Source organism: Perognathus longimembris, chromosome 11 (assembly GCF_023159225.1).
Source record: "Perognathus longimembris pacificus isolate PPM17 chromosome 11, ASM2315922v1, whole genome shotgun sequence".
Lineage (NCBI taxonomy): Eukaryota > Metazoa > Chordata > Mammalia > Rodentia > Heteromyidae > Perognathus > Perognathus longimembris.
This window is the reverse complement of record NC_063171.1, coordinates 40,260,030-40,274,032: the sequence shown is the minus strand read 5'-3', so window position 1 is coordinate 40,274,032 and position 14,003 is coordinate 40,260,030. Positions and strand designations below refer to the sequence as shown.

Sequence of the window (14,003 nt, the reverse complement as noted above, 5' to 3'; positions counted from 1 at the left end):
TAAATTTAAAAAAATGTTTGTTGAAAACATACTATGTATTAGGTAGGTCCAGTGCAATGAGCAAGCCACTGGTTTGGGGAGCTTATATTCTATGGAAGGACATAAATATTAACAGCAACCACACACAGTGAGACCAAAGGAAGATACTCAGGAGAAAGGCACAATGTCTATGTGCATTTGATCATACAAAGTAATATTTGAAGGATTCACATACAAACACACACACACACACCACTCTATTATGCAAGCACATACTGACACCAGGCAAAACCTATTGTATGGGGCTGGGAATATGGCCTAGTGGTAGAGTGCTTGCTAGCATCCATGAAGTTCTGGGTTTGATTCCTCAGCACCACATATATAGAAAACTCCAGAAGTGGCACTGTGGCTCAAGTGGTAGAGTGCTAGCCTTGAGCAGAAAGAATCCAGGGACAGTGCTCAGGCCCTGAGTCCAAGCCTGAGGACTGGCACACACACACACACACACACACACACACACACACCCCTTCAGGTTTGTGTGAGCCTGCTTTGGTTTGCAGACAGGGCAATTCACTTAGGCCTAGCTGTAAACAGGCCTTTGTGGGTCCAAGGAAAAGCCACCAACTTCCTAGACCTAGTGGCTCCTTCATTAACCTCCGGCCTCCTTGCTCAGTCCCCATGTAAGCCTGGTCCCAAATTCACCCCCTCCCACAACCTCCAAACCCTGGAGAAGGTCTGTACCCCTCGCTGTTCCTCAATGAACAGTCCTCACCTGATAACAGTCCTCCCTGTTGATGATCAAGTCCATCCTACTCCTTTTCCGTTCTCCTCCCTTTTCCTAACATATGCTGCTGAAACCCAGGATCCTAACATATGCTGCTGAAACCCAGGAGAGGAAAAGCACATAGAGTAACTGGGTCCCTCTACCCACCTCCTGGCCACCTCTCATCCAGCCTTTACCCTTCTCTTTCTAAGGCCTTCTGTTCTTCTCCATCCCAGAAATGGAAACAAGGATTTTTGGTGTTTTGGTTCTCTCTCTCTCTCTCTCTCTCTCTCGTCCTGGCTTGAACTCAGGGCCTGAGTACTGTCCCTGGCTTCTTTTTGCTCAAGGCTAGCATTCTACCTCTTGAGCCACAGCGCCACTTCTGGCCTTTTCTGCTTATGTGGTGCTGAGGAATCAAACCCAGGGCTTCCTGCATGCTAGGCAAGCACTCTACTGCTAAGCCACACTCCCTGCCCCTTTTCTTTTCTTTTTGTTCTGTCTGGTAGTGTAAAGGCAAGCACAGAAATGGAGAGACAAAGAGTGAAAAATGGAGGCTGGGGATATAGCCTAGTGGCAAGAGTGCCTGCCTCGGATACACGAGGCCCTAGGTTCGATTCCCCAGCACCACATATACAGAAAACGGCCAGAAGCGGCGCTGTGGCTCAAGTGGCAGAGTGCTAGCCTTGAGCGGGAAGAAGCCAGGGACAGTGCTTAGGCCCTGAGTCCAAGGCCCAGGACTGGCCAAAAACAAAAACAAAACAACAAAAAAAAAAAACCAAATTATGTTTTCTCGCACAGTTATCAGTTCTGTTACTTAGAGCTGACATCCTGAGCTATTCCACAGTAAAGAATTACAAAAGTAAAGAAAGGAATGCTTTAAATTTTTGTACTTTGCTGAAAATTCTTTTTCCTGGGTCTATAAAACCTTAATGTTTTTATATTTTACTATTTTTGTAGTTTTTTTGTGTAATCTAGGACTAGCACTGTTGGCTAGACCTGGCATTTGCTTGGTATATAAGGTTCAAAGTTTCTTTTCCTTTTTAAATTTATTTTATATTTTGCAATTTTTTTCATAATTTAAGTTTTTTGATATTTAGATAGTTTTCTTCGGTGAAGCACGAGTTTCTTTTCATGGTCCCTGATCAATTTTTTTAAACAGTTGGAACACCAGTGGCACTGTTAACTGCTTTCTGGGCAGCCTCTTTAGCTTGGTGGGCTGTAGTATAGCTACAGCACCATCAACCTGAGGATGCAGAGAATCTGAAGACTCAAGCACATGAAGTAACTCTGAATTATCTATCTCCAACAACATGCTAGTGATTTTACCAGCAAGAGTAGGGTGCATGGCTTGGATAAGAGGAAACAGCCTTTCACTCAACATTTGCTTTTGCTCTTGATGGGGGGGGGGGGGCAGATGCCAACATGGAAGCAGTCAAAGGTTCCTGACCTTACATATACATTTCTTGTCATTCCTGTTACCCCCTTCCTCATTTTTCTCCCTCCTTCCCTCCCCCTGGCTCCTCACCCCACCCCCTTGCATTCTTTATTAGTTTTTCAAAAACAGCAGCAAAAAAATCTTATCCTTAATGTACTTTATCACTGTAGTCTACAATGCTTATGGCCTCTATGATTATTAACTGTAAAAAACAATTCCTTCGGGCTGGGAATATGGCCTAGTGGCAAGAGCGCTTGCCTCGTATATATGAGGCCCTGGGTTCGATTCCTCAGCACCACATATACAGAAAATGGCCAGAAGTGGCGCTGTGGCTCAAGTGGCAGAGTGCTAGCCTTGAGCAAAAAGAAGCCAGGGACAGTGCTCAGGCCCTGAGTTCACGGCCTAGGACTGGCAAAAAAAAACAATTCCTTTCAGATCGGGTGATATATGCATGTGTATCTCTTTTCTTTTGCAATAATTTTTTTTTTTTTTTTTTTTTTGCCAGTCCTGGGCCTTGGACTCAGGGCCTGAGCACTGTCCCTGGCTTCTTTTTGCTCAAGGCTAGCACTCTGCCACTTGAGTCACAGCGCCACTTCTGGCCATTTTCTGTATATGTGGTGCTGGGGAATCGAACCCAGGGCTTCAAGTATATGAGGCAAGCGCTCTTGCCACTAGGCCATATCCCCAGCCCCTTTTGCAATAATTTTTTTTTGGCCAGTCCTGGGCTTGGACTCTGGGCCTGAGCACTGTCCCTGGCTTCTTTTTGCTCAAGGCCAGCACTCTGCCACTTGAGCCACAGCACCACTTCTGGCCATTTTCTGTATATGTGGTGCTGGGGAATCGAACCTAGGGCCTCATATATATGAGGCAGGCACTCTTGCCACTAGGCCATATCCCCAGCCCTGCAATAATTTTTTAAAACAATAATTTTACTATGACTGCATTAGTTGTGTGTGTGTGTTTTAGACAAAGTATCATTGCATGGCCTAGGCTACCTTCAATTCTTGATTCTATACTATGACTAGTACCTTCACCTAATTCAGTTCTACTGTCACCTCAGTGAACATCTTATCTCTACCCAGTCCTTCTGTCATATTCTTTGTATGTGTGTGTGTACACGTGCATGCACACACAGATTTGATTTTTGCCATGTTGCTCTGCAATACTAGGATAGAATCAAGGGCCTTAAGGCATTCAAGATGAATCTTACTATTCTGGGCACCATTGTCTTATGCCTGTAATCCTACCAACTCAGGAGGCCGAGAGCTGAGTCTCAAGGTTCAAAGCCAGCCTAGGAAGAAAGTCCATGAGACTCTTAGCTTCAATTAATCACAGAAAAAGCCAGAAGTGGCACTGTGGCTCAAGTGGCAAAGTGCTAGCCTTGAACAAAAGGAGCTCAGGGAGAGCACCCAGGCCCACAGTTCAAGCCCAAGGACTGGCTCGCTCGCACGATAAATCTCACCCTCAGTTAAGTGCTGAAATTACAGGTGCACATCACTGAAGCTGGCTTTTTTTGTTTTTTGGGGTTTTTTTTGCGGGGGGGGGGGGTTTGGTCCATGATCAGAACTTGAGCACAGTAACTGGCACTTTCTAGAACCCAGCAACATTTCTTTCCATAAAATAAGTATTCCAACAAGATGATGTTGTTATTTAAGACTTTTTGGCAGGTTGTGTATGGTTCACACCTGTAATTTTAGTTACCAGGGGAAAGTCATAAGACTCTTTATCTCCAATTAACCTGCTAACATCTGAAGTGGAGGCATGGCACAAATGGCAGAGCACCAATCTTGAGTAAAAAAGGTAAGGGAGTGGGGCCCCAGCAGCTCAAACCTGTAACCCTAGTTACTCTCAGGAGGCTGAGATCTGAGGATCATGGTTCAAAGCCATCCTGAGCAGGAAAGTCTATGAAACTCTTGCCAATCCTGGGGCTTGGACTAAGATCCTGAGCATTGTCCCAGGCTTCTTTTTGCACAAGGCTAGCACTCTACCATTTGAACCACAGCGCCACTTCTGGCCTTTTCTGTTTATGTGGTACTAAGGAATTGAACCCAGGGCTTCATGCATGCAAGGGCCACATTCCCAGCCCTGTGAGACTCTTGTCTCCAATAAACTATTAAGAAAAGGCTGGAAGTGGTACTGTGGCTCAAGTGGTAGAGCACTAGCCTTGAGCAAAATACCCTCAGGGACAGCACAGAGGCCCTCAGTTCATACCCAGGATTGGGGGGGGGGGCAGGGGGAGGAGGGAAGGAGCTAAGGGAGAGCTGTGAATACCTGAGTTCAAGTCCCAGTACTCTCTCTCTCTCTCTCTCTCTCTCTCTCTCTCTCTCTCACACACACACACACACACACACACACACACAAATTTTGTGTGTTTGCTTGTGTGCTGGCATTGAGGGAGTGGAGAGGCTCATGCTTCCCTGAGCTTCTTTGCTTAAGACTAGCACTCTAGGGGCTGGGAATATGGTCTAGTGGCAAGAGTGCCTGCCTCGTATACATGAAGCCCTGGGTTCAATTCCCCAGTACCACATATACAGAAAAAAAAAAAAAAAAGACTAGCACTCTAGGGGCTGGGAACATGTCCTAGTGGCAAGAATGCTTGACTCACATACATGAAGCCCTGGGTTCAATTCCCCAGCACCACACATATAGAAAATGGCCAGAAGTGGCGCTGTGGCTCAAGTGGTAGAGTGCTAGCCTTGAGCAGAAAGAAGCCAGGGACAGTGCTCAGGCCCTGAGTCCAAGGCCCAGGACTGGCAAAAAAGAAAAAGAAAAAAAAAAAAAAAGACTAGCACTCTACCACTTAACGCAAACCTCCACTTCAGTCTTGCCAGCCCCTTTGCTGGCAATAAACTTTTCCTTTGTTCTTCTGTGAAAACAAAACAAAACACAAAAACAACCCCTCCACTTTTTGTTTGTTTGTTTGTTTGTTTTGCTGGTTAATTGGGAAAAAGAGTCTCACAGTCTTTTCTGCTCAGGCTCCTTTCAAACCTTGATGGTCATATCTCATGCCTTCTGTGCATCTGGCACTACAGGAGCGAGCCAGCAGTGCCTGGCTGTTTATGATTTTTATTAGCATTTGGTGTACAAGGGGGAGGGGGAGTGTTACTCAATACACATATACAATGCACCCTCTCAGGCTCACCCACTCTATCTTTTTCCCTGCCTGCTTCTTAAAACAATTTTAAGAAATTTCATTGTTCTAGTTTCATGCAGGCATATGGAATACTTTGGCCATGTTACTTTACTCTCTTTCACCTTCTCTGTTAGCCCTCTCCACACATCTGTCCCCCAACATAGCCTGTTCCATAAGATAATTGTAGCCTAAGTTCAAGCCCCACAACTTACAAAAAAAAATCCAAAAGATAATTTTAGATGGTGGCAAGGGTATATTTCAATGTAGAGGCTTACCTTGCATGCACAAAGGCCTCTGCTTTGAATCCCCAGCCCAGTAAAACATCACCATGGAATAGCAATAACACAAGGATGTGATAGAAAGGCAGTTTAACTGGAGCAGAGAGTAGACCAGGACTTGGAAGATTTTCATTTTATTTATTGTATCTTTTTTAATTTTTAATTTTATTTATTTAATTTTATTTTTTTGCCAGTCCTGGGGCTTGGACTCAGAGCCTGAGCACTGTCCGTGGCTTCTTTTTGCTCAAGGCTAGCACTCTACCACTTGAGCCACAGCACTACTTCTGGCCATTTTCTGTATATGTGGTGCTGAGGAATTGAACCCAGGGCTTCATGTATATGAGGCGAGCACTCTTGCCACTAGGCCATATCCCCAGCCCCTTATTATTATTTTTTTGTCGGTCTTGGGGCTTGAACTTTGGGCCTGGGTGCTGTCCCTGAGCTCTTCAGCTTGAGGCTAGTACTCTACCACTTTGAGCTAAAGCGTCACTTCCAGGTTTTGTGGGTGTTTTTTTTTTTTTTGCCAGTCCAGGGGCTTGAACTCAAGGCCTAAGCACTGTCCCTGGCTTCTTTTTGCTCAAGGCTAGCACTCTGCCACTTGAGCCACAGCGCCACTTCTGGCCATTTTCTGTATATGTGGTGCTGGGGAATTGAACCCAGGGCTTCACGTATACGAGGCAAGCACTCTTGCTACTAGGCCATATTCCCAGCCCCACTTCCAGTTTTTGAGTGGCTAATTGGAGGTAAGAGTCTCAGGGAGTTTCCTGCTCGGGCTGGCTTTGAATCGCAATCCTCAGATCTCAGCCTCCTGAGTAGCTAGGACTCCAGGCTTGAGCCACCAGCACCTGGCCACTTAGCTTTTTCACTCAAGGCTGGTGCTGTACCACTTCTACTTCTGGCATGTGGCTGGTTAATTGGAGATAAGAATCTCCAATTTATGGCTGGGAATGTGGCTCAATGGTAGAGTGCTTGCCTAGCATGTATGAAGCTCAGGGTTTGATTCCTCAGTGCCACATACACAGAAAAAGCCAGGAGTGGTACTGTAGCTCAAGTGGTAGAGTGCTAGCCTTGAGCAAAAGAAGCTCAGAGACAGTGCCCAGGCCCTGAGTTCTGGCCCCAGGACTTACACACATAAAGCGGTAGATAGCGTATGTGGTAGGTAGCATATCTGCATAGCATGTTCGAGTCCCTGAGTTCAAACCACAGTAACTTGCTCCCCCTAGGGAAAAAAAAGAAAGTAGAACAGTGGACTATGGAGAGTGCCATAGGGCCCTCCAGTGCTTAGCAGCCCAGCAGGGGTAAAGGTAAAGCTGGCAAAGAATACCCACAAGATAAAGGAGAAATGTGTTATCTTTAAATACAAGAAAGAGAAAAATTCAAGAAGAAAAATGTTGTTTGCTTTTTGAAGCTAAATGAGATGCAAGTAGAAAAATGCTATAAACTTCCTAAAAAAGCGGGCACTGGTGGCTCATGCCTATTTATAATCCTAGCCACTCAGGAGGCTAAAATCTGATGGGAATGGCTGAGGCTCAGCTGGATATTCAAGAGTGGAAGGAAGCCAGGTGCGCGGGACACACACACACACTTATAATCCTAGCCACTCAGGAAGCTGAGATCTAAGGATCACAGTTTATGGTTCAAAGCCAGCCGGAGCAGGAAAATCCATGAGATTCTTATCTCCAATTAACCACCAGATAACCAGAAGTGGCACTGTGGTTCAAAGTAGTAGAGTGCTAGCTATGCGCAAAAGAGCTCAGGGACAGCACTCAACCCCCATGTTCAAGCCCCATAACCAAGAAAAAAGTAATAATAAACCTAAAGTTAGAAAGCAAGAAAGGAAAGAAGGAAGGAAGGAAAGAAGGAAGGAAGGAAGGGGCTGGGAATATGGCCTAGTGGCAAGAGTGCTTGCCTCGTATACATGAAGCCCTGGGTTTGATTCCCCAGCACCACATATACAGAAAACAGCCAGAAGTGGCGCTGTAGCTCAAGTTGGCAGAGTGCTAGCCTTGAGCAAAAAAGAAGCCAGGGACAGTGCTCAGGCTCTGAGTTCAAGCCCCAGGACTGGCTAAAAAAAAAAGAGTAGAAGGAATTAGAGACAATCTTTTGCTTATGAAAAGGAGAGCTCCAATGAGTTTTCTTAGTATGAAAGATATCAGCACAAATTTCATTGCGAATAAGAAAATAAAAAACAACCCAGGAGAGAAGGGGAAAATTGAAATTTATTGAAGGCTTACTTAGTATTAAGAGCTTACAAACATTCGTCTTCACAATGGTTTCCAGATGAGGCAAGTGAAGTTAAATAACTTGCCCAAGGTCATGCAGCTAGAGGTGGCAGGGCTGAGAGGCCACCCAGATTCTCTGACTCTTCTTGTCTGCCTCTCCAGCCCATCACACAGGCACAAGTCTCCCTGTACTTAATCACCAAGACTTGCCTTTGCCCTGATCACAGTGCCCCTGAAGATCAGAAAGAGCCACTCTCGTGCTGGAGAGTTTTTCTCCTCTGATGCAGAAAGCGGGCGCATCTCTCCCCACAGCCTGAATACTCATGCAGCGCAGGACAGAAGCTCCCCCAGTCTGGAGGGGCTGAGGCAAGCAGCAGGAGCCCCCAGAGGTAGGAGGGAAAAGGGACACTTTGGGATGTATACAGCAATTTCCGTTTGTGCCAGCCAGTGCAAGGGAGTGTTGGGGGGATGCTGGTCCCAACCAGCTGGTGCCTGAGGCCCCAGCCTTCACATGGATCTGTTCGGTGGGACAAACCCAGGTCAGAGCCCAGTCTCCCGGCTGCCTGCATTGAGGCTGAGGCTTTGCGGCCGGGTTCCACGATCCAGCCTGCGGCCTGACAGGAGCCTTCGAAGGGAGGAGCCAGAGCTCAGATCGCCACAGCTTCGAAGGTGGAGGCTCTCACGGCCTGGTCGACCCCATGGGCTCCGGGGCACCTGGAAAAGGATACAGGAGAGGGCACTGGTAGGACCTAGCCTACAGTTACAGGCTTTCCCAGGGACCCTTCCGGGCTCTCCTAGTGCTTACCTGCTTATGTCCATGGGCTCCAGTCCCAGTGGGCTCGGGGGACTTCCTGGACATCTGGAGGAACCGAGTGACCAGAGCCCGGCCTGGCCAGCTTCCTTTCAGGTCCCCCAGAGAGTGGGCAGGTGCAGGGCCCGAGGGCAGGGGAACCTTCCGGAAGGTGGGCACGGGGCGCCTTTTCTCAGCCGAACGGGCACGAAGCAACTTAGGGGAAGGGCAGCGGGCAAGGCGAAAGAGGCAGGCTTCGGAGCAGAGCCCTGCAGAGACAAAGGGAGAGAAGAGTGTAGAAAGCAGGGTGCAGAGAGGACCAGGCAGTACTCCCCGATCCCTCACCGTACAGAGTCTAAGTACATGGCTGACCTGTATCTGCTGAGGAAACAGAGGCGACTTCTTCCTCGAGCACTTTGGTATAAAGGTCCCTGAAGTCAGCTGGAGAGGACAGACAGGGCCTGAGTGGGAGGCCTTTGGGGACACATCTGCCATCTTACACCTCCCTTGGGAACCCAGGCCCGGAGGAGTTTTCGCGGCTTCCACATCTCCATCTCTGCTCATGTCTGCCAGCAACTGGGGGGTATGGTGCTGGCAGGCAAGAGTACCCCTGCCTGAACCTTCTGCGCCCCTGGCACCTTGGGGATAATGACAGGCATGATCTTTTCTTTTCTTTTCTTTTTGCCAGTCCTGGGGCTTGGACTCAGGGCCTGAGCACTGTCCCTGGCTTCTTTTTGCTCAAGGCTAGCACTCTGCCACTTGAGCCACAGCACCACTTCTGGCCATTTTCTGTATATGTGGTGCTGGGGAATCGAACCCAGGGCCTCATGTATTTGAGGCAGGCACTCTTGCCACTAGGCCATATCCCCAGCCCCACAGGCACGTTCTGTGCTGGTGTCAAGGGCTGGTGTGCATGATTTTCCTTTCCAGGACTAACCATGTCTGGCCCTGCGTGGCTTCCCGGGTCAGCTGGGGTCAGGTGCTTTACTGTGGAATGGTCCCCTCACCCCCAGTGCCCACCGTCCCCTGCACCTGGGGGTGGGGTGGGGGGCTGCTCACCAGTGTCGCTGGAGGTGGTGATGCCTGGGTCGCTGTGGGACCGTGGCAGCAGCAGCGGTGACGGCGGCGGGGGCACCACCGGATGAGGAGGCCGGTGCCCCGGTGGGGTGAGGGAACCTGAGCTATCGCTGAAGCGTCGGGTGGGGGGTCGGGTGGGAGGGGTGGCCCCAGGGCGGCGGCCACCACCGCCACCTCCCCGGGGTACCCGGCGCCTCAGCTCCGGGAAGCAGGGACCCACCCAGGGCGGCCAGCCCTCCAGCCGGTGGCAGCTGCGGGCGGCCGCGGGGGCGCCCAGCGAGGGCGGGGCCTCGGGGGCCGAGCAGGAGTAGGAGCGGGCGGCCCGCGGGGGGCGTCGAGGCACGGGGCTGTCCTCGAAGGGGCCTCGCAGGCCGCAGTCCAGGCTGAGGCAGTAGCCGGCGCGGCTGCGCTGGATAGAGCGGAAGAGCACGTAATCAACGGAGCGCACGGAGCCCTGCAGCTCCAGCAGGCACGAGTCCTCGGAGGGGCTGGAGCCCCCGGGGAGGTCGCCGATGGCCGACAGCACCAGAGACCCGCTGTCCATGGACACTGTGGGCGGCAGGGGGCGCTGGGTAGCGACGGCCGGTGGCCCAGCCCGGGCGGGCGGCTCCTCCTTCCCCAAGCCCCGGCCACTCCCGGGCCCCCACTGGCCTCCCTCCGCTTTCATTTCGGGGGAAACCCTCGCGCCACACACCCGTCCCCGCCCCCCAACCCCTTCAGTTCCACCCGGCCAGCCCTGCTGTCCCTGCCGGTCCCCGCCTGGTCCCCTCCTTCCCGTTTGCCACTCACCATCGACGATGGAGGCCACTCTCTCGCAGAGGCAGGAGCCATCGTGAAGCTGAGGGTCGAACAGAGTGGCCTGCAAAAGACACAGGGCCAAAGGTCCAGCCCTTCACCCTGCCACGAGCATGCCGCCTGCTAGGGAGAACGCTGGAGACATAAGATTTCAGACCACCAGCTTTGCCACTTTGCATGAGTCACTTAACTTACGTGGGCCTCAGTTTTCACATCTGGAAGACAGACATAATAGCTCCTCTCCCACCCACCTCACCAGACTATGGGGGGAGGGGGGACGGAGTGGGAATCAAAGATGATAGAGGATGCACTGGCACTGTAGCGACCACAGGACTATTATTATCCTTATCCAGCAACTACAGCTCCCTCACCTTTCCAGACTCTACCCCATTCTTCCCAGCCTCACCAAGCCCTGTTCTCACCTGGCTGTCTCCTCGTAGCCCCATGACAGCCTCATAAGAAGGGGGGCAATCGGTAGGGTACAGGGGCACTGGGCTGTCCATGGAACCATTGTATGTGATGCTGGTAGGATGAAGAAGTAGATCGTCAAATCCTGGAAAATAGCTCCTACTTCACGAAGATCCTTTCCCCTAAGCCAAGCCTAACCCCAGTCCTCTTCTCCGGTTCCCCCTAGCAGACGCATACCCAGCCTCACCTCTGCGCATCTGTTTCTGAGCTGCAGGTATACTCTGGGGGGTAGTAAGGTGGCGGGGGCACAGGCGGTACAAATTCCTCCAAGTCCAACATGGTGTGTAGGAGGGGGGCCGGAGGTGAAGATGTACAGGCCAGAGGACCCAGGGGGCCTGAGACTGAGCGCTCAGGAGCCAGCTGCTGGGGGAGGGGGAGACAAACAGGTCTGTGAGCCTGGTTTCTAGAAATATAGCTCCTCCTTGGGTTCTGATGGTCGGCCAACTACTTTATTTTTACGACCCTGCCCACTCCATAAAGCTACAGTTCTAATACCTCCTCTCCCGTATTGGTGCCTGTTACCGGCCCCCACTCTGAGACTCTACCCAGAATTTCCTCTTCTTCACAGCCTAATTCTGTCCAGAATTGCCACCTGTTCTCTGTCACCACAGGGCTGTCCATCCTTTATCCCAACTCAGTCTAGGGCCTTCTTGGCTCCACCCTACCCAGCACTCTCTCTAAAGTCCCCGGGGCCTGGTCACACACCTCAGCCCACAGTTTGCCTTGCTCTGAATCCAAACCTGTAGCTACCACCTCTTCAGTCCCAACACCCCCCCACCTGACCCCGCCACGTTCCTGTTCCCCGCTCACCGTATGCACAAGGTCCAGGGAGAAGATTTGAACACAGCAGACAATAGCAGAGAGGGTACAAATTATGGCAGCACAAACAGTGAGCCCACAGACACTGAAAAGCAGGTTCTGGGTAAGGGAAAAGAATAGAGGAGTGAACGCAGGTAAATCCCACCATATCCTGCTATGGGAAGGAATAGGGTAGGGCTTGCTCACCTTGAGGGCCCCTCGGGCTTCATCACAGGTGGAGTTAAGGGCAACTTTGAGTTCCTGTCCTGACTCTGGACAGGGCCGGAGTAGGGGAAGAGGGGGACAGCACACACAGACATTTCCGTCCTGAGTGGGAGTAGGGAAAGTGAGGCAGCCAGGGTCAGGACAAACTCAGATGTCCTGCATGCTTCCCCAAACCAGCCTCAAATCTCACCATGGAGCAATCTCGAAAGTCCCGGGCCAGCTGAGCATTCTTACAGGAGAGAACAGAGCCAGCCATGCTGAGCATGACACAGAGCACCGAAAGCAAGGAGAAGAAAGAGATCTGAGGGAAAGAGGGTGCTAATTTAGGGCTTGGACCTTCATAAGTACCCCTCTACCATGGATGGAGCCACCCTTTTTCACAGACACTTTGTGCCTGTTTGGCACCATCTGGAGAGCCAATTCCCTTCCTGAACACATAAGTGGGTATCCCCTCTGGTGCTGGGCACTTGCCTCCCAGTGGGCATTGGACCCCTGCACCTACCACTAGAGTGAATGGCCGCTTCCAGGTCACAATGCCAACCACCCCGGAGAACGCCAGCTGGGGACAGAGTGGGCACAGGCTTAGCCTGGCAGGGGAGGCACCTGAGTGAGCCCCTCACCACAGGATGCACCCATCCTTGAAAGGAGGGATAGGACCAGGAGAGAGGGAGGAGAGGGGAGGATATGGGCTTACAGCTGGTGAGGAGGAGTGGGGCCTGAGGAGCCTCCCCCGCCCGACGACCACTGTGCACCCTTTGAACCCAACTCACCGAGAACCCAGCCCAAGATGGGCAGGACCTCTTGATGCTCTCGGTGGTGGTGACAGAGGAGGCCACCATGCTGAAGGTTACCACCAGGATGCCCAGGAGGACCTGGGCCAGCCCTAGGGTGAGCAGGGCCTGCAGCCAGGGTCGGTGGAGGCGGAGGTGGGTAAGGCCCCGGGTGCTGGGCCGGCTGGTCAGCGAGCGGCTGGAGTCACTAGGCGAGGGCATCATGCCTGCCACTGGGTTGCCTGCACCTCGCTCGGGCCCCCTTGGCGCTTGGGAGCATCTCAGAGGCGCCCAAGGCCCCGTCCTTCCTCCTCTCTCCCCGCCTCGCTCTAGAGCCCACCCCCTGGCTGGGTCCTCTGGGGCATCGCCCGGGGACGCCAGCTGTGGGGGCGGCCAAGGGAGGGGCGTCACGGAGGGGCCGCGGGGTGCGCCCTCCCCACCGCGGGCACCGGACGGGCACCTCGCCCGGGGTGGCGATGAGGACGCGGGGACACTGGCTCATTGCATCTCCTTAGGGAAGAGGGGCGGCGAGAAGGGCCGGAGCCAGAGGCAGCCGAGGGCGGCGGTCCGAGCCCAGGGCAGGGTGGGATGGGTGAAGGCGAGAGGGACGGGTGGAAGTCTAGAGAGAGGAGGGGAGGAGTCGGCGGGGGGCGGGGGGACTCCGGCGGCGCGGCCGGCGTGCCCTCGGGGTGTCCAGTGGGGTCCGGGGTGCGTGGTGGGGAGAGGCCGCGGCGCTGCGGTCTCCGGGGTGGCCCGCCCCGCTCCCCTCCCCACCATGCTCCGCTCCCCCAGCTCGGGCTGCGGTAGCGGCGGGGGATGGGCGTGGAGGGGCGTGGCCACGCAATGCACCCTGGGAGCTGTAGTCCCGCACGGACCCGGAGGGAGGCGGGGAGGTAGGGCGAGGCGCGCCCGAAGCCCGAAGCCCGAAGCCCGGGGGCCCTGCAGGTAGCAAGCCGGGACTCCAGGCTCGGCTGTCCATGATCATTGCGGTACCCACTGGTACCGGCTCGAGCCCTCTCCAGCCCCTCAGGCGCGGGCCGCAGCGCCCAGGCAGACGCAGCAAGCTCTTCCCCATCCTTAATGGAGAGGAATGGAGGGCTATGCTTCCTGGTGTCTTACATTTCCACTCCCAACCAAGGACTTCCTGCTCCTGCTACCAGGCCCTTCCGCCCTCAGCCGCCCCCCCCCCCCCCCCCGTGCTCCCAGGTGACACTCAAGCCAGGTCCCCCCGTAGAGCCCCCCAATCTGCTTCCACTCCAGCCTCTTCTAT

The 14,003-nt window shown here is 52.7% G+C and overlaps 1 protein-coding gene across 4 annotated transcripts; it reads right to left on the bottom strand.

Annotated features, from left to right (window-relative positions):
• Positions 1 to 7,789: 7,789 nt before the first annotated feature.
• Fam189b (family with sequence similarity 189 member B) lies at positions 7,790 to 13,532 on the bottom strand. Of its 4 annotated transcripts, none has more exons than XM_048356597.1 (12): positions 12,734 to 13,532; positions 12,466 to 12,522; positions 12,154 to 12,264; positions 11,946 to 12,065; positions 11,751 to 11,858; positions 11,128 to 11,303; positions 10,895 to 10,994; positions 10,467 to 10,536; positions 9,660 to 10,226; positions 8,973 to 9,041; positions 8,616 to 8,869; positions 7,790 to 8,524 (listed from the first exon to the last, which is right to left on the bottom strand). In XM_048356597.1, exons 1-12 carry the CDS (start codon positions 12,956 to 12,958, stop codon positions 8,351 to 8,353), a joined length of 2,031 nt encoding a protein of 676 aa, XP_048212554.1. In that variant the 5' UTR covers positions 12,959 to 13,532; the 3' UTR covers positions 7,790 to 8,350. The 4 variants fall into 4 exon arrangements, with proteins under 4 accessions (XP_048212554.1, XP_048212555.1, XP_048212556.1 ...); XM_048356598.1 differs by having other exon boundaries at positions 11,128 to 11,300; XM_048356599.1 differs by lacking the exon at positions 12,466 to 12,522.
• Positions 13,533 to 14,003: the final 471 nt, after the last annotated feature.